General features: G+C 45.8%; 1 protein-coding gene across 8 annotated transcripts in view; it reads left to right on the top strand.

Annotated features, from left to right (window-relative positions):
* The window catches only part of LOC106571044 (kinesin-like protein KIF13B), a 58529-nt gene that overhangs the window by 25754 nt on the left and 10102 nt on the right, over positions 1-22673 (top strand). For 7 of the 8 annotated variants that reach the window (XM_045695544.1, XM_045695543.1, XM_045695540.1 and 4 more), the window contains exons 21-33: positions 1360-1506; positions 3497-3646; positions 12017-12109; positions 13146-13319; positions 13934-14091; positions 17147-17279; positions 18106-18294; positions 18747-18846; positions 19008-19134; positions 19375-19430; positions 20562-20680; positions 20950-21126; positions 22236-22328. In XM_045695544.1, the coding sequence (XP_045551500.1) occupies positions 1360-1506; positions 3497-3646; positions 12017-12109; positions 13146-13319; positions 13934-14091; positions 17147-17279; positions 18106-18294; positions 18747-18846; positions 19008-19134; positions 19375-19430; positions 20562-20680; positions 20950-21126; positions 22236-22328 (1716 nt within the window). The remainder of the gene's footprint in view (positions 1-1359; positions 1507-3496; positions 3647-12016; positions 12110-13145; positions 13320-13933; positions 14092-17146; positions 17280-18105; positions 18295-18746; positions 18847-19007; positions 19135-19374; positions 19431-20561; positions 20681-20949; positions 21127-22235; positions 22329-22673) is intronic. The other variant, XM_014143691.2, reaches the window with a different exon arrangement.

The raw sequence follows: 22673 nt of genomic DNA, 5'->3' as shown, positions 1-22673 counted from the left end.
GGTTCAATAGGTACAGCAAGCTCTACAAGTGGATCTGGGAAATATCAGGGAGTGGGTTTTCTGGAACAAACTTGTTTTAAACACCAAGAAAACCAGGGTTATGCTGGTCTGTTCCACGAGGAAAAAGCCAAACACATCATGGGATACAATTAAGTATGAGGGGGGGAACAAATTTAGGAAGTGGCAGAAAACAAAGTCTAGGAGTGCAGCATGACAACTGCTTATCATTGTCGCCTCAAATAACTCATCTATGTAAAAATATATATATTAAAACTGCATGCATGATCAAAAGGATAGCTAAATATTTACCAGGAAAGATTCTTAAGTAAATAACCCAAGCATTTATTGGGAGTCAGGTGAACTACTGTTCTGTGATCTGGGGAAATACAACAGCAGGTGAAATTAGGAGGCTGCAGATTAATAGGGGCGGCAGGGTAGCCTAGCGGTTAGAGCGTTGGACTAGTAACCGGAAGGTTGCAAGATCGATTCCCCGAGGTGACAAGGTACAAAGTCTGTCGTTCTGCCCCTGAACAAGGCAGTGTTTCTAGGCCATCATTGAAAATAAGAATTTGTTCTTAACTGACTTGCCTAGTTAAATAAAGGTAAAATAAATCAAATTAAACGGAACAAAGCAGCAAGGATTGTTTTAAGGTAGAGATATGGTTCTTCTGTTGTAGTCATGCACAATGCTCTTGGTTGGTCATCAATCAACAAGATAATTGAAAGAAACATGCTTATTGTATTTCACATGTACACCATTTAAAAACGACCAAACTGTATTCACAACAGTATTCAGTTGGTAAGAGACAGACATTCAGTAAATACTAGGAATAGATTGTCCATCTGTGTTATCTAGACAGAAAAGAGAAATAGGAAAAATAACATGTCGATTTTAGAGCAGTAAAGAAATTGAATAATATATCTGAGCAAACCAGAAACCTTTCAATATATAAATTCAAACAATACTTTAAAACCATTTTAAATCTAATACATAGGAAAGTTGAGCAGGACAATGGTAGATGGAGTCATTACATTTTTACATTTTAATCATTTAGCAGACGCTCTTATCCAGAGTGACTAGTGCATACATTTTTTTGTTATTTTTTTACTTTTTTATTTGTACTGGTCCCCCGTGCGAATCGAACCCACAACCCTGGCGTTGCACACACCATGCTCTACCAACTGAGCCACAATAGACTGTTAGAGTATTTATCTGGTTAATATGTTAGTGTATTATGTCTGTTTGTAACAGTGTGTTATATGTGATCCTATTATAAATTTGTGTTTTAAGGACTTTTGGAAGATTAGTCCAAATGAGGACGAAAAGAGATCCTAATAAAATCTGTCTTCCCTCTCCAGCGTGACGCTGTGCTGAGTGAGCCCGCGGTGGAGGTGAGGCGTAAGGGGAAAGGGAAACAGATCTGGGCTCTGGAGAAGATGGAGAACAGACTGGTGGACATGAGAGAACTGTACCAGGAGTGGAAAGACCATGACGAAGACAACCCTGTGAGTTTACAACGTGTGTGTGTGTGTGTGAAGCTGAGTGATGTGGTTAACTACTTCTCAGACGCTAGCCTCTAGATTGTCTCCAAGTTTTCCTCTTCCCTCCTGTCCTTCATTGTTCTGATCTAAAATAACAAACCAGAGTTGTTAGAATACCCATACTAACACACTGTATACTACATACTTAATGAGTGTGTATGTATATATACATACCATTAGTTCATTTTAGTATACTGTAAATGAACAGTATCCTTTCAGTTGAGCATACTAGCTCTTCACCTGTCTTCTGAACCCGTTTGACCGTGTTGAAGCTCGCATCCGCTACAAGACCATGGTGCTTGCCTACGGAGCTGTGAAGGGAACGGCACCTCCATACCTTCAGGCTCTGATCAGGCCCTACACCCAAACAAGGGCACTGCGTTCATCCACCTCTGGCCTGCTGGCCCCCCTACCTCTGAGGAAGCACAGTTCCCGCTCAGCCCAGTCAAAACTGTTCGCTGCTCTGGCACCCCAATGGTGGAACAAGCTCCCTCACGACGCCAGGACAGCGGAGTCAATCACCACCTTCCGGAGACACCTGAAACCCCACCTCTTTAAGGAATACCTGGGATAGGATAAAGTAATCCTTCTAACCCCCCCTCCTTAAAAGATTTAGATGCACTATTGTAAAGTGGTTCAAGGCAATTTGTAAGTCGCTCTGGATAAGAGCGTCTGCTAAATGACTTAAATGTTAAATGTTCTGGAAGTTGATGCTGTTGCTATGCAACCTCTTGCTAGCTAGTTAGCATAACAAATTACTAGTTAGACATTTTACAACTTCGGGTGTGTTCTTAAATTCAATCTGGAGTGCCAGTGCGCTCGTAATTCAGAGCGTTGTCAGATTGTTTGTTGATAAATTCAGAGCGTTGTCAGGTTGTTTGTTGATAAATTCAGAGCGTTGTCAGGTTGTTTGTTGATAAATTCAGAGCGTTGTCAGGTTGTTTGTTGATAAATTCAGAGCGTTGTCAGGTTGTTTGTTGATAAATTCAGAGCGTTGTCAGGTTGTTTGTTGATAAATTCAGAGCGTTGTCAGGTTGTTTGTTGATAAATTCAGAGCGTTGTTTGTTGATAAATTCAGAGCGTTGTTTGTTGATAAATTCAGAGCGGTTGTTTGTTGATAAATTCAGAGCGTTGTTTGTTGATAAATTCAGAGCGTTGTCAGGTTGTTTGTTTATAAATTCAGAGCGTTTTGCTCTCTGAGCGCACACTGGACGCTCAGGCCGAGGAGTAGGTTTGATTTTAGTTCTGACCTTACCACGGCAGTCAAGCACCCAGGCTAACGTTGGCTAGCTTGCTAGCTAGTTCCAGACACAAACGAGAACACTCTGCCCATTTTACTCTCCCTAGCAGAGCTGGTTAGGCTGTTTTCATGTTATCCAGAGCGTTGGTGACTGTACCTGTGCTGCTGGCAACTATTTAATTATGCTTTTTTTCTGGCATTTTCTTCACATCTGAAAATGTGAAGCCACGCCCATTTCCTGAAGAATTGCATTATGGGCCCTAAAGTACGGAAATAGTGTCCGCTGAGTGTATACTTCATATTTTGGCGAATTTAGCACAACATCCGGGAACTTTTTGGCATACTAACTGTATCCATACTATGACCAGTAAGCATACTATTTACTTAATTCATGTCACAAATAGTACGGTTAGTATGAGTATTCGAACAGAGCTCAGGTGTAAGGCCAACGTAATGACCTACTTCCACCATATTGTTTTCACTGGTCAAGTCTTTTCCAATCATTTCAGATGAAGGAGAGCGTTTAAAAAGAAAATGATAATAAAAGTGGATAGTGCCCAAGTCTACTGCCTCACCTTGTCTCCCTTCCCGTATCCCTTCCCCTCTCCCCCCCGTCTCTCCCTTCCCCTCTCCTCCTCTCTCTCCCTTTCTCTCTCCCTTCTCCTTTCCCCCCCGTCTCTCCCTTCCCCTCTCCTCCTCTCTCCCCCTGTCTAGGTGATGCGTTCTTACTTCAAGCGTGCCGACCCGTTCTTTGACGAGCAGGAGAACCACAGTCTGATTGGAGTGGCCAATGTGTTTCTGGCCTGTCTCTTCTACGACGTCAAGCTGCAGTACGCTGTACCTATCATCAACCAGAAGGGAGAGGTGTGTGTGTGTTCATTCTATGGCATTAAGCTGCAGTGCCTGTCATCAATCAGATTACGTGGGTGACATGTCAGACAAATATACTAAATGTTCAGTCATTAGTTAACCCTTTACACTCGTACCCGTATACAGGTTGAAAATGGCAGAATTGGACATAAATGCCTACATTCAGAGCTCAGTGGCTGTACAGTAACATGCTATAGATGACGTCAGAGCTCAGTGGCTGTACAGTAACATGCTATAGATGGTCAGAGCTAAGTGGCTGTACAGTAACATGCTATAGATGACGTCAGAGCTCAGTGGCTGTACAGTAACATGCTATAGATGACGTCAGAGCTCAGTGGCTGTACAGTAACATGCTATAGATGAGAGCTCATTGGCTGTACAGTAACATGCTATAGATGATGTCAGAGCTCAGTGGCTGTACAGTAACATGCTATAGATGACGTCAGAGCTCAGTGGCTGTACAGTAACATGCTATAGATGATGTCATTGGCTGTACAGTAACATGCTATAGATGTCAGAGCTCAGTGGCTGTACAGTAACATGCTATAGGATGTCAGAGCTCAGTGGCTGTACAGTAACACGCTATAGATGTCAGAGCTCAGTGGCTGTACAGTAACACGCTATAGATGACGTCAGAGCTCAGTGGCTGTACAGTAACATGCTATAGATGATGTCATTGGCAGTACAGTAACATGCTATAGATGATGTCATTGGCTGTACAGTAACATGCTATAGATGTGTCAGAGCTCAGTGGCTGTACAGTAACATGCTATAGATGACGTCAGAGCTCAGTGGCTGTACAGTAACATGCTATAGATGAATCAGAGCTCAGTGGCTGTACAGTAACATGCTATAGATGATGTCAGAGCTCAGTGGCTGTACAGTAACACGCTATAGATGTCAGAGCTCAGTGGCTGTACAGTAACATGCTATAGATGATGTCATTGGCTGTACAGTAACATGCTATAGATGTCATTGGCTGTACAGTAACATGCTATAGATGTCAGAGCTCATTGGCTGTACAGTAACACGCTATAGATGATGTCAGAGCTCAGTGGCTGTACAGTAACACGCTATAGATGATGTCAGAGCTCAGGGGCTGTACAGTAACATGCTATAGATGATGTCAGAGCTCAGTGTCTGTACAGTAACATGCTATAGATGAGTAGAGCTCAGTGGCTGTACAGTAACATGATATAGATGAAGCTCATTGGCTGTACAGTAACATGCTATAGATGACGTCAGAGCTCAGTGGCTGTACAGTAACATGCTATAGATGACGTCAGAGCTCAGTGGCTGTACAGTAACATGCTATAGATGACGTCAGAGCTCAGTGGCTGTACAGTAACATGCTATAGATGACGTCGAGCTGTGGCTGTACAGTAACATGCTATAGATGATGTCAGAGCTCAGTGGCTGTACATTAACATGCTATAGATACGTCAGAGCTCAGTGGCTGTACAGTAACATGCTATAGATGACGTCAGAGCTCAGTGGCTGTACAGTAACATGCTATAGATGATGTCATTGGCTGTACAGTAACATGCTATAGATGTCAGAGCTCAGTGGCTGTACAGTAACATCCTATAGATGATGTCAGAGCTCAGTGGCTGTACAGTAACACGCTATAGATGATGTCAGAGCTCAGTGGCTGTACAGTAACACGCTATAGATGACGTCATTGGCTGTACAGTAACATGCTATAGATGATGTCATTGGCTGTACAGTAACATGCTATAGATGATGTCATTGGCTGTACAGTAACATGCTATAGATGACATCAGAGCTCAGTGGCTGTACAGTAACATGCTATAGATGATGTCAGAGCTCAGTGGCTGTACAGTAACATGCTATAGATGATGTCATTGGCTGTACAGTAACATGCTATAGCTGTCATTGGCTGTACAGTAACATGCTATAGCTGTCATTGGCTGTACAGTAACATGCTATAGATGTCAGAGCTCAGTGGCTGTACAGTAACATGCTATAGATGTCAGAGCTCAGGGGCTGTACAGTAACATGCTATAGATGACGTCAGAGCTCAGTGGCTGTACAGTAACATGCTATAGATGACATCAGAGCTCAGTGGCTGTACAGTAACATGCTATAGATGATGTCAGCTCAGTGGCTGTACAGTAACATGCTATAGATGATGTCATTGGCTGTACAGTAACATGCTATAGATGTCATTGGCTGTACAGTAACATGCTATAGATGTTAGAGCTCATTGGCTGTACAGTAACACGCTATAGATGATGTCAGAGCTCAGTGGCTGTACAGTAACATGCTATAGATGACGTCAGAGCTCAGTGGCTGTACAGTAACATGCTATAGATGACGTCAGAGCTCAGTGGCTGTACAGTAACATGATATAGATGATGTCAGAGCTCAGTGGCTGTACAGTAACATGCTATAGATGACGTCAGAGCTCAGTGGCTGTACAATAACATGCTATTGATGACGTCAGAGCTCAGTGGCTGTACAGTAACATGCTATTGATGATGTCAGAGCTCAGTGGCTGTACAGTAACATGCTATAGATGATGTCAGAGCTCAGTGGCTGTACAGTAACATGCTATAGATGACGTCAGAGCTCAGTGGCTGTACAGTAACATGCTATAGATGACGTCAGAGCTCAGTGGCTGTACAGTAACATGCTATAGATGTCAGAGCTCAGTGGCTGTACAGTAACATGCTATAGATGATGTCAGAGCTCAGTGGCTGTACAGTAACATGCTATAGATGATGTCAGAGCTCAGTGGCTGTACAGTAACATGCTATAGATCAGGTCAGAGCTCAGTGGCTGTACAGTAACATGCTATAGATCAGGTCAGAGCTCAGTGGCTGTACAGTAACATGCTATAGATGACGTCAGAGCTCAGTGGCTGTACAGTAACATGCTATAGATGACGTCAGAGCTCAGTGGCTGTACAGTAACATGCTATAGATGACGTCAGAGCTCAGTGGCTGTACAGTAACATGCTATAGATGACGTCAGAGCTCAGTGGCTGTACAGTAACATGCTATAGATGACGTCAGAGCTCAGTGGCTGTACAGTAACATGCTATAGATGACGTCAGAGCTCAGTGGCTGTACAGTAACATGCTATAGATGACGTCAGACCTCAGTGGCTGTACAGTAACATGCTATAGATGACGTCATTGGCTGTACAGTAACATGCTATAGATGATGTCAGAGCTCAGTGGCTGTACAGTAACATGCTATAGATGTCAGAGCTCAGTGGCTGTACAGTAACATGCTATAGATGTCAGAGCTCAGTGGCTGTACAGTAACATGCTATAGATGACGTCAGAGCTCAGTGGCTGTACAGTAACATGCTATAGATGTCAGAGCTCAGTGGCTGTACAGTAACATCCTATAGATGATGTCAGAGCTCAGTGGCTGTACAGTAACACGCTATAGATGATGTTAGAGCTCAGTGGCTGTACAGTAACACGCTATAGATGACGTCAGAGCTCAGTGGCTGTACAGTAACATGCTATAGATGATGTCATTGGCTGTACAGTAACATGCTATAGATGATGTCATTGGCTGTACAGTAACATGCTATAGATGATGTCATTGGCTGTACAGTAACATGCTATAGATGACGTCAGAGCTCAGTGGCTGTACAGTAACATGCTATAGATGATGTCAGAGCTCAGTGGCTGTACAGTAACATGCTATAGATGACGTCAGAGCTCAGTGGCTGTACAGTAACATGATATACAGTGGGGAGAACAAGTATTTGATACACTGCCAATTTTGCAGGTTTTCCTACTTACAAAGCATGTAGAGGTCTGTAATTTTTATCATAGGTACACTTCAACTGTGAGAGACTGAATCTAAAACAAAAATCCAGAAAATCACATTGTATGATTTTTAAGTAATTAATTTGCATTTTATTGCATGACATAAGTATTTGATCACCTACCAACCAGTAAGAATTCCGGCTCTCACAGACCTGTTAGTTTTTCATTAAGAAGCCCTCCTGTTCTCCACTCATTACCTGTATTAACTGCACCTGTTTGAACTCGTTACCTGTATAAAAGACACCTGTCCACACACTCAATCAAACAGACTCCAACCTCTCCACAATGGCCAAGACCAGAGAGCTGTGTAAGGATATCAGGGATAAAATTGTAGACCTGCACAAGGCTGGGATGGGCTACAGGACAATAGGCAAGCAGCTTGGTGAGAAGGAAACAACTGTTGGCGCAATTATTAGAAAATGGAAGAAGTTCAAGGTAACGGTCAATCTCCCTTGGTCTGGGGCTCCAAGCAAGTTTTCACCTCGTGGGGCATCAATGATCATGAGGAAGGTGAGGGATCAGCCCAGAACTACACAGCAGGACCTGGTCAATGACCTGAAGAGAGCTGGGACCACAGTCTCAAAGAAAACCATTAGTAACACACTACGCCGTCATGGATTAAAATCCTGCAGCGCACGCAAGGTCCCCCTGCTCAAGCCAGCGCATGTCCAGGCCCATCTGAAGTTTGCCAATGACCATCTGGATGATCCAGAGGAGGAATGGGAGAAGGTCATGTGGTCTGATCAGACAAAAATAGAGCTTTTTGGTCTAAACTCCACTCGCCGTGTTTGGAGGAAGAAGAAGGATGAGTACAACCTCAAGAACACCATCCCAACCGTGAAGCATGGTGGTGGAAACATCATTCTTTGGGGATGCTTTTCTGCAAAGGGGACAGTACGACTGCACCGTATTGAGGGGAGGATGGATGGGGCCATGTATCGCGAGATCTTGGCCAACAACCTCCTTCCCTCAGTAAGAGCATTGAAGATGGGTCGTGGCTGGGTCTTCCAGCATGACAATAACCTGAAACACACAGCCAGGGCAACTAAGGATTGGCTCCGTAAGAAGCATCTCAAGGTCCTGGAGTGGCCTAGCCAGTCTCCAGACCTGAACCCAATAGAAAATCTTTGGAGGGAGCTGAAAGTCCGTATTGCCCAGCGACAGCCCCGAAACCTGAAGGATCTGGAGAAGGTCTGTATGGAGGAGTGGGCCAAAATCCCTGCTGCAGTGTGTGCAAACCTGGTCAAGAACTACAGGAAACATATGATCTCTGTAATTGCAAACAAAGGTTTCTGTACTAAATATTAAGTTCTGCTTTTCTGATGTATCAAATACTTATGTCATGCAATATAAATGCAAATTAATTACTTAAAAATCATACAATGTGATTTTCTGGATTTTTGTTTTAGATTCCGTCTCTCACAGTTGAAGTGTACCTATGATAAAAATTACAGACCTCTACATGCTTTGTAAGTAGGAAAACCTGCAAAATTGGCAGTGTATCAAATACTTGTTCTCCCCACTGTAGATGATGTCAGAGCTCAGTGGCTGTACAGTAACATGCTATTGATGACGTCAGAGCTCAGTGGCTGTACAGTAACATGCTATTGATGATGTCAGAGCTCAGTGGCTGTACAGTAACATGCTATAGATGATGTCAGAGCTCAGTGGCTGTACAGTAACATGCTATAGATGACATCAGAGCTCAGGGGCTGTACAGTAACATGCTATAGATGTCAGAGCTCAGTGGCTGTACAGTAACATGCTATAGATCAGGTCAGAGCTCAGTGGCTGTACAGTAACATGCTATAGATCAGGTCAGAGCTCAGTGGCTGTACAGTAACATGCTATAGATGACGTCAGAGCTCAGTGGCTGTACAGTAACATGCTATAGATGACGTCAGAGCTAAGTGGCTGTACAGTAACATGCTATAGATGACGTCAGAGCTCAGTGGCTGTACAGTAACATGCTATAGATGACGTCAGAGCTCAGTGGCTGTACAGTAACATGCTATAGATGACGTCAGAGCTCAGTGGCTGTACAGTAACATGCTATAGATGACGTCAGAGCTCAGTGGCTGTACAGTAACATGCTATAGATGACGTCAGAGCTCAGTGGCTGTACAGTAACATGCTATAGATGATGTCATTGGCTGTACAGTAACATGCTATAGATGATGTCAGAGCTCAGTGGCTGTACAGTAACATGCTATAGATGTCAGAGCTCAGTGGCTGTACAGTAACATGCTATAGATGTCAGAGCTCAGTGGCTGTACAGTAACACGCTATAGATGATGTCAGAGCTCAGTGGCTGTACAGTAACACGCTATAGATGATGTCAGAGCTCAGTGGCTGTACAGTAACACGCTATAGATGATGTCAGAGCTCAGTGGCTGTACAGTAACACGCTATAGATGACGTCATTGGCTGTACAGTAACATGCTATAGATGATGTCATTGGCTGTACAGTAACATGCTATAGATGACATCAGAGCTCAGTGGCTGTACAGTAACACGCTATAGATGATGTCAGAGCTCAGTGGCTGTACAGTAACATGCTATAGATGATGTCAGAGCTCAGTGGCTGTACAGTAACATGCTATAGATGATGTCAGGCTCAGAGATGGCTGTACAGTAACATGCTATAGAGATGTCAGAGCTCAGTGGCTGTACAGTAACATGCTATAGATGATGTCAGAGCTCAGTGGCTGTACAGTAACACGCTATAGATGATGTCAGAGCTCAGGGGCTGTACAGTAACATGCTATAGATGATGTCAGAGCTCAGTGGCTGTACAGTAACATGCTATAGATGATGTCATTGGCTGTACAGTAACATGCTATAGATGTCATTGGCTGTACAGTAACATGCTATAGATGACGTCAGAGCTCAGTGGCTGTACAGTAACATGCTATAGATGACGTCAGAGCTCAGTGGCTGTACAGTAACATGCTATAGATGACGTCAGAGCTCAGTGGCTGTACAGTAACATGCTATAGATGACGTCAGAGCTCAGTGGCTGTACAGTAACATGCTATAGATGAGGTCAGAGCTCAGTGGCTGTACAGTAACATGCTATAGATGACGTCAGAGCTCAGTGGCTGTACAGTAACATGCTATAGATGACGTCAGAGCTCAGTGGCTGTACAGTAACATGCTATAGATGACGTCAGAGCTCAGTGGCTGTACAGTAACATGCTATTGATGATGTCAGAGCTCAGTGGCTGTACAGTAACATGCTATAGATGATGTCAGAGCTCAGTGGCTGTACAGTAACATGCTATAGATGACGTCAGAGCTCAGTGGCTGTACAGTAACATGCTATAGATGATGTCAGAGCTCAGTGGCTGTACAGTAACATGCTATAGATGTCAGAGCTCAGTGGCTGTACAGTAACATGCTATAGATGACGTCAGAGCTCAGTGGCTGTACAGTAACGTGTGAGTGAGGGAAATGTTTTGTTGTCTGAGTGAGGGAAATGTTGTAAATTTAAGAGTCTATTTTTTTAAATTATAATCCTGTTGTGGATTATTATAAATACCGCTTTGATATCATACAAACAAGCCAAACACCTGTGAGTCAAAATGTGCACTTCACATTTCCATATCATAAATCTCATTTCATATACAGTGCCAACTATGTTAGATGTACAGTTATATGATGACATGGTGTCATACTCTGGGTTGTTCTGAACACGATGAGCCTGTTAGATGTACAGTTATATGACGACATGGTGTCATACTCTGGGTTGTTCTGAACACGATGAGCCTGTTTGTCGTGTCACACGCACCTGAATCCTCTCAGGACTCATTTCTATGGCCACCAAACTGACGATCTGTTTCCCTGAATTACATGTGAAAGCCTAACACTGTAATATCATATTTTATAACTTAGCTGGTCATGTTGGCAATAGAACAAGCTTTCAAATGATGCCCACCTGACTGATTGTGATTTATAATGGTCCGTTTTTGGATTGCCTAAACAACAGTTGTGAGGATGCTGGGTTGTGTCCCAAACAATACAAGTGTGCTTGCTCTAGTTCCTCAACGACTCAGCTAGGAGAGCTCAAAAAACGCAACGTGTAGCTGAAGACTCTCCTTTGAGTCATAAATGACTTAGGAACCTTGTACACTTTGGAGAGGTGTGAGTCCACCAGTTAGTCCTCTCACTCAAACCCTTGTTGTTTCTTTGTCTTATGTTGCACTTACTCCACATTTCCCAGGAATGTTCTCGTCATGTTACTGAATGTATCCAGTGTGTTTTCAGATTTCATTAACAACTGTGGTGAAAAGTACAGTAAACGTAAAATGCACATGAAATCAACAATGTAAAGTTTGGATTCAGTCTTTGTCAGGTGAACTGTTGTGTCCTCACCTTTTGATCTAATCATTTTCCCATGACCTCCAAACTGTTCCCTTTTCCCAATTGCTACCATGGTTATGCATTTTCAGATGTCTTCTGTAAGAAACATTTCAATGTAGCCCTATCCATATAGGCTAATTTCCCCCTGAGTGTAAATGGTTAATGAGATTGTGTGTCTTTCTCTCTGTTAGGTGGCAGGACGTCTCCATGTAGAGGTGTGGCGGGGGAGCGAGGGGCTGGAGGAGACCACTGCAGATGGAGAGACCCGCAAAATGGAGTGTGTGGTAAGAGATTTGAACAGAGAACACGTACTGAGAAAAAAACGATCAAATTGTGTATAAGTCACATGGGCCGAATACACCTGTTGTAGACCTTTACAGTGAAAAGCTTACTGACAAGCTCTTAACCAACAATGCAGTTTTAAGAAAATACCAACAACAACAAAAAGTATGAGATAAGAATAACAAATAATTAAAGAGCAGCAGTAAAATAACAATAGTGAGGCTATATACAGGATACAGGGGGTATCGGTACAGAGTCAATGTGGAGGCTATATACAGGGGGGTACAGGTACAGAGTCAATGTGGAGGCTATATACAGGGGGACCGTACAGAGTCAATGTGGGAGGCACCGGTTAGTTGAGGTAATATGTACATGTAGGTAGAGTTATTAAAGTGATTATGCACAGAAGATAACAACAGAGAGTAGCAGAGGTGTAAAAGAGGGGGGCGGGGGGGCAATAGAAATAGTCTGGGTAGCCATTTGATTAGATGTTCAGGAGTCTTATGGCTTGAGGGTAGAAGCTGTTTAGAAGCCGCTTGGACCTAGACTTTGCGCTCCGGTACCGCTTGCCGTGCGGTAGCAGAGAGAACAGTCTATGACTAGACTTGGCGCTCCGGTACCGCTTGCCGTGCGGTAGCAGAGAGAACAGTCTATGACTAGACTTGGCGCTCCGGTACCGCTTGCCGTGCGGTAGCAGAGAGAACAGTCTATGACTAGACTTGGCGCTCCGGTACCGCTTGCCGTGCGGTAGCAGAGAGAACAGTCTATGACTAGGTTGGCTACTGTTTGACTTCATTCAGCAATCACTGCTGTGTCCTCTGCAAACAGTCCAAAATCAATTCCTAACTACATTTTTACACCCAATGAATCGTTGGATGCTAAGGGTTCAATTTAAAATAAACAGTGTTTTCTAATGTTTGTCTTGTCTTTTTTTAAAGCGGTGTTTTGTGGGAAATGATCATTCAGAATCTATAGTCACTTGACTGTATTATTGAATGTGTTCATATGTTCGCTGAGTGTCTCCTGTCCTCTGTCCAGGTGAGGATCCTGCAGGCTACAGGTCTTCCCCGTCACCTGGGTAACTTTGTGTTCTGCCAGTACCACTTCTGGGGGCAGGACGAGCCTGTTTTCATCGCCCCGGAGATGGAGCCCTCACCTCCATCAGCCACCAGCAAAGAGCCCCTCTGCACCGTGCTGTTCGACAGTAGCAAGGTGGGACTGTGGCGTAGTCGCATAGAGACAGACCTAGAAACCTTTAATAGCCATAGAGGACAGCAGAGGAGTCTCTCTACATATTGTATAGAAAAGCTTAGAAACTTCTGCATGTGTCCTGTGCTATAATGTGTTGGTCATATTAGATTTGATTAAACAGACTCGTAACTGAAAGCTGGGTGTACAGCTGACAGGAGCAACGTGGGACAATGGGTTAGGCCTGTCACCACAAACACGGAGGCCGCGGCACGTCTCCTGGGGCACGGAGGCCCGCGGCACATCTCCGGGAACAGAATTAGTAATAATGAAGTAAGGTAGGACAGAGGAGAAGTCTATCCACATAGATAGTCTATCCACTTGTTCAGTGTATAACCAGACTTGCTAGGACAGACATATCAACTCAAAATCCGGAAACTTGCTGCTTGTTCTGTATTCTCCCTGATTCTGGGAATCCTCCAACAATGATTTTTAGAAAAGCCAAACATTTTGGGAACGTATCCAGAGCAAAGCGAGATGTGTTGGAGCTCATAATCTGACACAATTTGAATGATTGTGTGTCCAGTGTTTGTCTCATGTGCCTTTTTGTTGTGTGCTCTGTGTGTGTTTGTTCCCAGGAGATGGAGGTGTGTGTGTCCGAGGAGTTTGTGGAGTTTGTGGCGGAGGGGGCAGTGGCCATCGAGGTGTTCGGACATAAACAAGTCAACCACCGCAGGAACCTGGCTCTCTGGGACCTGGGGGTCATTCAGGCCAAGACACGAACCCTCAGAGAGAGGTATGCTGGTAGGGGCAGCGGGGGTAGGCTGGTAGGGGTGAAGGGGTTAGGTAGAGGGGTATGCAGGTAGGGTTAGACTGGGGGGGTGTAGACTGGTGGGGGTAGTGGGGTAGGCTGGTGAGGGTAGAGGGGTAGGCTGGTGAGGGTAGATGGGTAGGCTCGTGGGGGTCGAGGGGTAGAATGGCGGGTTAGAGGTTAGGTAGAGGGGTAGGCTGGTGGGGGTAGGCTGGTGGGGGATGCGGGGTAGGCTGGTGAGGGGTGGGGCTAGAAGGGTAGAGGGGTGGGGCTAGAAGGGCAGAGGGGTGGGGCTAGAGGGGGAAACTTAGAGGTACAGCATTCTGCCCTGGGGAGAGGGAAGGATGGGTGTTGTATCCAAAAAGGACATGTGGTTTGCAAACAGGATCACACAGAAAAACAATCCATGAAGAAAATTCAACTGCTGAGTTGGTATATAACCAGGTGGAGTCAGGTGATTGGTGCTGGGGGTTGGTATATAACCAGGTGGAGTCAGGTGATTGGTGCTGGGGGTTGGTATATAACCAGGTGGAGTCGGGTGATTGGTGCTGGGGGTTGGTATATAACCAGGTGGAGTCAGGTGATTGGTGCTGGGGGTTGGTATATAACCAGGTGGAGTCAGGTGATTGGTGCTGGGGGTTGGTATATAACCAGGTGGAGTCAGGTGATTGGTGCTGGGGGTTGGTATATAACCAGGTGGAGTCAGGTGATTGGTGCTGGGGGTTGGTATATAACCAGGTGGAGTCAGGTGATTGGTGCTGGGGGTTGGTATATAACCAGGTGGAGTCAGGTGATTGGTGCTGGGGGTTGGTATATAACCAGGTGGAGTCGGGTGATTGGTGCTGGGGGTTGGTATATAACCAGGTGGAGTCAGGTGATTGGTGCTGGGGGTTGGTATATAACCAGGTGGAGTCGGGTGATTGGTGCTGGGGGTTGGTATATAACCAGGTCGAGTCGGGTGATTGGTGCTGGGGGTTGGTATATAACCAGGTGGAGTCGGGTGATTGGTGCTGGGGGTTGGTATATAACCAGGTGGAGTCGGGTGATTGGTGCTGGGGGTTGGTATATAACCAGGTGGAGTCAGGTGATTGGTGCTGGGGGTTGGTATATAACCAGGTGGAGTCAGGTGATTGGTGCTGGGGGTTGGTATATAACCAGGTGGAGTCAGGTGATTGGTGCTGGGGGTTGGTATATAACCAGGTGGAGTCAGGTGATTGGTGCTGGGGGTTGGTATATAACCAGGTGGAGTCGGGTGATTGGTGCTGGGGGTTGGTATATAACCAGGTCGAGTCGGGTGATTGGTGCTGGGGGTTGGTATATAACCAGGTGGAGTCGGGTGATTGGTGCTGGGGGTTGGTATATAACCAGGTGGAGTCAGGTGATTGGTGCTGGGGGTTGGTATATAACCAGGTGGAGTCAGGTGATTGGTGCTGGGGGTTGGTATATAACCAGGTGGAGTCAGGTGATTGGTGCTGGGGGTTGGTATATAACCAGGTGGAGTCGGGTGATTGGTGCTGGGGGTTGGTATATAACCAGGTGGAGTCGGGTGATTGGTGCTGGGGGTTGGTATATAACCAGGTCGAGTCGGGTGATTGGTGCTGGGGGTTGGTATATAACCAGGTGGAGTCAGGTGATTGGTGCTGGGGGTTGGTATATAACCAGGTGGAGTCAGGTGATTGGTGCTGGGGGTTGGTATATAACCAGGTGGAGTCGGGTGATTGGTGCTGGGGGTTGGTATATAACCAGGTGGAGTCGGGTGATTGGTGCTGGGGGTTGGTATATAACCAGGTGGAGTCGGGTGATTGGTGCTGGGGGTTGGTATATAACCAGGTGGAGTCAGGTGATTGGTGCTGGGGGTTGGTATATAACCAGGTGGAGTCAGGTGATTGGTGCTGGGGGTTGGTATATACTGACAAGACGGAGATACTTATGTTGGAGCCAAAGCACAGAGAGAGAATCTGGCCATACAGTTTAATTCACGGGCAATAAAGATAAAACGGCAGGGGAAAAAAACGAGTTATTATTTTAGATTCTGATCTCAATTTTGAATCAAACATTAGGAATGTGACCAAAATAGCTTTTTACCACCTATGGAACATTGCCAAGGTGCGTCCGTTTCTCTCTCAGGCTGATGCAGAGAGACTCATTGCTTTTATTACAAGCAGGTTGACTGCTGTAACGCTCTCCTGTCTGGTCTACCCAAGAAAGCCATTGGTCAACTGTAAAACATACAGAGTGTAGCAGCTCGGGTAGTGACCAAGACCAGACAGAGAGAACACATTACACTGGTTTTAAGGTCTCTGCACTGGCTGCCAGTGAGTTTTAAAATACATTTTAATATTCTTCTGTTGGTTTTTAAATCAATCCATGATTGTGCACCCCAATACATGTCAGACATGCTTTTAAGTTATGTACCCAGTAGGTCCCTCAGGTCCTCTGGCCCTGGTCTTATAAGCCTCGGACTGCGAGGCATGGAGAGACAGCCTTTAGTTATTATGCCCCCAGCCTCTGGAATAGCCTGCCAGAGAACCTGAGGGGGACCGAAACTGTGGACATATTTAAAAGAGATCTTAAAACATTTTTTTTTGTTGCTACGCTTTACCTTAAGGTGGCAGGTAACCTAGTGGTTAGAGCGTTGGGCCAGTAACCGAAAGGTTGCTGGATCGAATCCCCGAGCTGACAAGGTGAAAATCTGTCGTTCTGCCTCTGAGCAAGGCAGTTAGGTCACTGTTCCCCGGGCGCCGAAGATGTCGTTTTTAAGGCAGACCCCCCCCCCCACACCTCTCTGATTCAGAGGGGTTGGGTTAAATGTGGAAGACACATTTCAGTGGAATACATTCAGTTGGACAATTTTCCCTTTTTTAGTTGTGCAATTTTGCTCTTCTTTTAGTTTTTTTTATCCTGTTTATACTTGTTGTGTAGTAAATATTTTAGTTTTTTTCCTGTGAAGCACATTGTGTTGTATTCCATGTCTGAAATGTTCTGTATAAATAAAGCTTGATTTGATTACTGTCATGATAACGCGTGTGTGTGAGACCAGGTGGAGTGAGGTGACTCGTAGATTAGAGCTGTGGGTTCAGGTGTTGGAGCTGAATGAAGCAGGAGAGTTCACCCCTGTAGAGGTCCTACCACCCAAGGACGTAGGCACTGGTGGCATCTTCCAACTCAGACAGGTAGGTAGCTAGTTTTCTGTGTACAGTACACGGTGTGTTTTGGTGCTCCCTCTTGGGAGTGTCTACAAGAGTTGTTTTATTTGATGTATACTAGATGTTTAGTATTAAAAGTCTGTGATCCTTGCAGGACAAGTCTCTAACCTGAACCCTGTCTCCCCAGGGCCAGTCTCTAACCTGAACCCTGTCTCCCCCTCCCCAGGGCCAGTCTCTAACCTGAACCTTGTCTCCCCCTCCCCAGGGCCAGTCTCTAACCTGAACCTTGTCTCCCCCCTCCCCAGGGCCAGTCTCTAACCTGAACCTTGTCTCCCCCTCCCCAGGGCCAGTCTCTAACCTGAACCCTGTCTCCCCCTCCCCAGGGCCAGTCTCTAACCTGAACCCTGTCTCCCCCTCCCCAGGGCCAGTCTCTAACCTGAACCCTGTCTCCCCCTCCCCAGGGCCAGTCTCTAACCTGAACCCTGTCTCCCCCCTCCCCAGGGCCAGTCTCTAACCTGAACCCTGTCTCCCCCCTCCCCAGGGCCAGTCTCTAACCTGAACCCTGTCTCCCCCTCCCCAGGGCCAGTCTCTAACCTGAACCCTGTCTCCCCCTCCCCAGGGCCAGTCTCTAACCTGAACCCTGTCTCCCCCTCCCCAGGGCCAGTCTCTAACCTGAACCCTGTCTCCCCCTCCCCAGGGCCAGTCTCTAACCTGAACCCTGTCTCCCCCTCCCCAGGGCCAGTCTCTAACCTGAACCCTGTCTCCCCCTCCCCAGGGCCAGTCTCTAACCTGAACCCTGTCTCCCCCTCCCCAGGGCCAGTCTCTAACCTGAACCCTGTCTCCCCCTCCCCAGGGCCAGTCTCTAACCTGGACCCTGTCTCCCCCTCCCCAGGGCCAGTCTCGTCGTGTTCAGGTGGAGGTCCGGTCCGTACAGGACTCGGGCACCATGCCTCTCATCTCCACAAAGGTCCTCTATGTTTCCATCGGCAACGTGGAGGTTCGGCAGGCCCGCCCTTCGGATGAGGACATGGACAGCTATCAGGTAACATTGACTGGAATCATTTTATGGTAGTCTGAGACATGGGGAGAATCTCAATTGTATTTCCTTGACTCCTCGTGTCCTCACTCCTCTCCTCCTTCTCAAAGCCCATTGTGTTGAAAGGTCAGAGGGGAGGAACCATTGGGTTGAAAGGTCAGAGGGGAGGAACCTCTGACCTTTCAATCCAATGGGCTTTGAGAAGGAGGAGAGGAAGGAATAAAGGGAATGCAGTTGAGATTCTCCCTACGAGTTGAGTGAAGGGGGAGATTCTCCCCACGAGTTGAGTGAAGGAGAGTAGTCACAGGGTTTTTTTTCAGTTGGGCACACCGTACCAGAACAGAAGATGTTGTTCTTATTGGACAAGATCAGATAGCCCGGGACTGAGGTGTGAGTCTGTGTAGGAGAAGACAACTATATAGGAGGGATGGAGCTGAGGGGTGTGTGTGTGTGTGTAGGAAGTTGATCTGGAGAGGTTGAGGGACCAGTGGCTGACCACCCTCACTACAAGACAAGAGTACCTGGACCAGCACCTGCAGAAGATGGTCCAAAAGCCCGGTCAGCCTGACTAACACTTACACATTACACACAGTGCATATTCATGAGCTGTACTCTGACTGCTGTCTCAAGTCCAGTCAGATTCAAAGCCTCTGTCTAATTGCTCTTTCTGGAGCTTTCTGACAAGACTGTAATCATTGAATATGGTAATGTGTGTGTAGATAAGTCGGAGGATGACGTGGAGAGGGAGGCCCAGCTGTTAGAATGTCGCCTGACCCTGACAGAGGAACGTAACGCCGTCCTGGTACCTTCGACTGGTAGCGGGATCCCTGGAGCCCCCGCAGAGAGGTAGGCATCCCTGGAGCCCCCGCAGAGAGGTAGGCATCCCTGGAGCCCCCGCAGAGAGGTAGGCATCCCTGGAGCCCCCGCAGAGAGGTAGGCATCCCTGGAGCCCCCGCAGAGAGGTAGGCATCCCTGGAGCCCCCGCAGAGAGGTAGGCATCCCTGGAGCCCCCGCAGAGAGGTAGAGGATTGGGGGGGGGGTCTGTGAGCTCCCAGTGTTCTAATTGGTTAATTTCCCCTGTTCCAGAGTTCCTGTTCCTGGGATGGAGACTCACATTCCTGTCCTCTTCCTGGACCTTAGTGGTATGTTCTGCTATTTTCTCCTCTCCTCTCTTTCCTTCTCTCCTTATCTCTTCTCCTTCTCCTCCTTCCTTCATGTTAGGAAAAACTAATTGGCAGCATTTCAGGCAGTTAAGAAATAGGTGTGACTCCTCAATTAAGAAATAGGAGTGACTCCTCAATTAAGAAATAGGTGTGACTCCTCAATTAAGAAAGCTAAATCAAGCTACTCTACTCTCTAATTTCTATCGGACTGCTGCTGATTCATCTGCATTTTCTGAACTGTTTAATGAACTGAAGCATGGAAATTCTTCTCCTTCCCTGCCTAAGAAAGTTGTCAGACTCTGGCATCGTTACTGAAAGAACTGAGAAGTGATGCTTTTAATAAGCATTTTATTTTGGCAGGCTTTTTATTTTAAATAAACGGTGGTTTATTTGACCCTGGTCAGCCAGTCAGTCGACTGTCTGCCCCTCATTCAGACTCCTGTTGGCTCATTGGAAGATCAGTCGACTGCCTGCCCCTCATTCAGACTCCAGTTGGCTCATTGGAAGATCAGTCGACTGTCTGCCCCTCATTCAGACTCCAGTTGGCTCATTGGAAGATCAGTCGACTGCCTGCCCCTCATTCAGACTCCAGTTGGCTCATTGGAAGATCAGTCAACTTCTAGTGAATGTTTATTTTCTACTTGTGATGTGCTAGACACCTTGCTTAAAGATGTTAAAAACAAAAACAAAAATCCCCTGGGGCTAATTTGCTTGATCTTTTCATGCTGCAGCTATCTGTTCCCCTTGATTGCAGAGTCATTGACACACATTTTTTAACCTGACGATTATCCCCAGAGTTTGGAAGGCGGCCCCGTGTGCTCCCTCTCCACAAAGGTGGTGACCCCTCATGCCGATTTAATTATTTAGGTCCATCTCGAAATTGTCTTGCCTAGAAAAAAATGTTAGAATCATTTAATCAACTGTTAGCTTAGATCCCCCCCTTACTGTAGCTACGAGATGTATCGTAAGTGTTCACCAGTCTGGTTGCAGGTCGGGTCATAGCAGGATTGACTCCCTGTCTAAATAAAGACACCTTGGTCTCAGCATTGACAGAATAAAGGTTAAATCAGAAGTATTTTGGCTTTGACTCTGAACCCTCTGTCTCTCTAGCTGATGATTTCCAGGACAACCTGTCTGCTCCTCTGGCTGGAGGTCTAGACGCCATGCTGAACCAGGAGGATGAGGATGAGTTCTTCGACCTGCACATCGTCAAACATTCCGATGGAGAGGTGAGCTAAAGTTCTTAAAGACACAAACTGGGGCTGAAACAGAATGAAGCTTTAACACCAGTAGTGATCTCCTGGTCCAAGTCAACACCTCGTCTTCTCTTTAGACACTTCTCATATATCTGAAAGGATCAGATGGGTAGAAACCGGTGCTACCGGCCCGGTGGAATCTCTGCCAAGCTGCTTACTCCTATCAGACCCCTTTTTTTATGGTCTATCAGAGGTAACTAGGGGGCTAGATGTTGAACCAGGCATATCGTCCCCCTCACCAGGTTGGAGCGGAGGCGTCGTGGGACTCTACGGTACATGACTGTCCCCAGTTGAGTCGCGGTGTGTCGGCTGACCTCCGAGTGTACCTGACAGTCAGGGTCGTAGTTCAGCTCTCACACCCTGCTAACATGCAGCTGGTCCTCAGAAAACGCATCTGTGTCAACCTAGCCGGACGACAGGTAGGAGTCACGTACACACACCAGACTTCAGATCTCACACACACACACACACACACACACCAGACTTCAGATCACACACACACCAGACTTCAGATCACACACACACCAGACATCAGATCACACACACACCAGACATCAGATCACACACACACCAGACATCAGATCACATACACACACACCAGACTTCAGATCACACACACTGGACAACAGGTCAGGAATATGCTCAGTAACTTGCTCCTGTATAATGCAGTTGTACATGTATTAAGCAGTAGTTTTTTTCAATCTTCATTCATTTCTGGGCATAATAATGAATTAATAATTAGTATCCAGTCTATACCAATGATGATTTGTATGATGTAACTTAATTGGGTATAGTTGGATGTTTATATCGTGGGTATAGGTGGATGTTTATATCGTGGGTATAGGTGGATGTTTATATCGTGGGTATAGGTGGATGTTTATATCGTGGGTATAGGTGGATGTTTATATCGTGGGTATAGGTGGATGTTTATATCGTGGGTATAGGTGGATGTTTATATCGTGGGTATAGGTGGATGTTTATATCGTAGTGGATTTATATGTGGTATGGTGGATGTTTATATCGTGGGTATAGGTGGATGTTTATATCGTGGGTATAGTTGGATGTTTACATCGTGGGTATAGTTGGATGTTTACATCGTGGGTATAGTTGGATGTTTACATCGTGGATGTTTATATCGTGGGTATAGGTGGATGTTTATATCGTGGGTATAGTTGGATGTTTATATCGTGGGTATAGTTGGATGTTTATATCGTGGGTATAGTTGGATGTTTATATCGTGGATGTTTATATCGTGGGTATAGGTGGATGTTTATATCGTGGGTATAGGTGGATGTTTATATCGTGGATGTTTATATCGTGGGTATAGGTGGATGTTTATATCGTGGGTATAGGTGGATGTTTATATCGTGGATGTTTATATCGTGGGTATAGGTGGATGTTTATATCGTGGATGTTTATATCGTGGGTATAGTTGGATGTTTATATCGTGGATGTTTATATCGTGGGTATAGGTGGATGTTTTATATCGTGGGTACAGTTGGATGTTTATTTCATGGTTATGTACCAGGGTTGGGGTCAGAGTCTGATGAAGAGGATGTCTCATCGCAGCACCATCCCTGGCTGTGGAGTCACCTTTGAGATCGTCTCCAACATACCTGGGGTGAGAGAAACGCGGGTGTTTTGGTACCAACACCCGTGAACTCATTTAATTTCAGTTACCTTTGTATACTGGGTAAAATCCCTTCAGGTTAAATACCTGTTTTTGGAGGGAGACCTGGTAAGATTCAGCAGGAGAATATAGTAAAAAGTACATAATGTTTTGGTGCCAACATGGCACCCAGAAACCTTTCAATCTCAATGGTGCCCAAACCCAGTTAGCTGAGGTCTGTTTTCATGATTTATGGCACATGTTGATGAGGTCATTGTGATATTGTCACTTTAGATGGGTGTCCAGAACTAACAGTTTTCATATAATCTTTGGCTCTGACACATTATCGATGACACA

This window comes from Salmo salar, chromosome ssa15 (assembly GCF_905237065.1).
Source record: "Salmo salar chromosome ssa15, Ssal_v3.1, whole genome shotgun sequence".
NCBI classification, from domain to species: domain Eukaryota; kingdom Metazoa; phylum Chordata; class Actinopteri; order Salmoniformes; family Salmonidae; genus Salmo; species Salmo salar.
The sequence above is the reverse complement of the archived record's forward strand: the minus strand, read 5'-3'. Positions and strand labels throughout refer to the sequence as shown.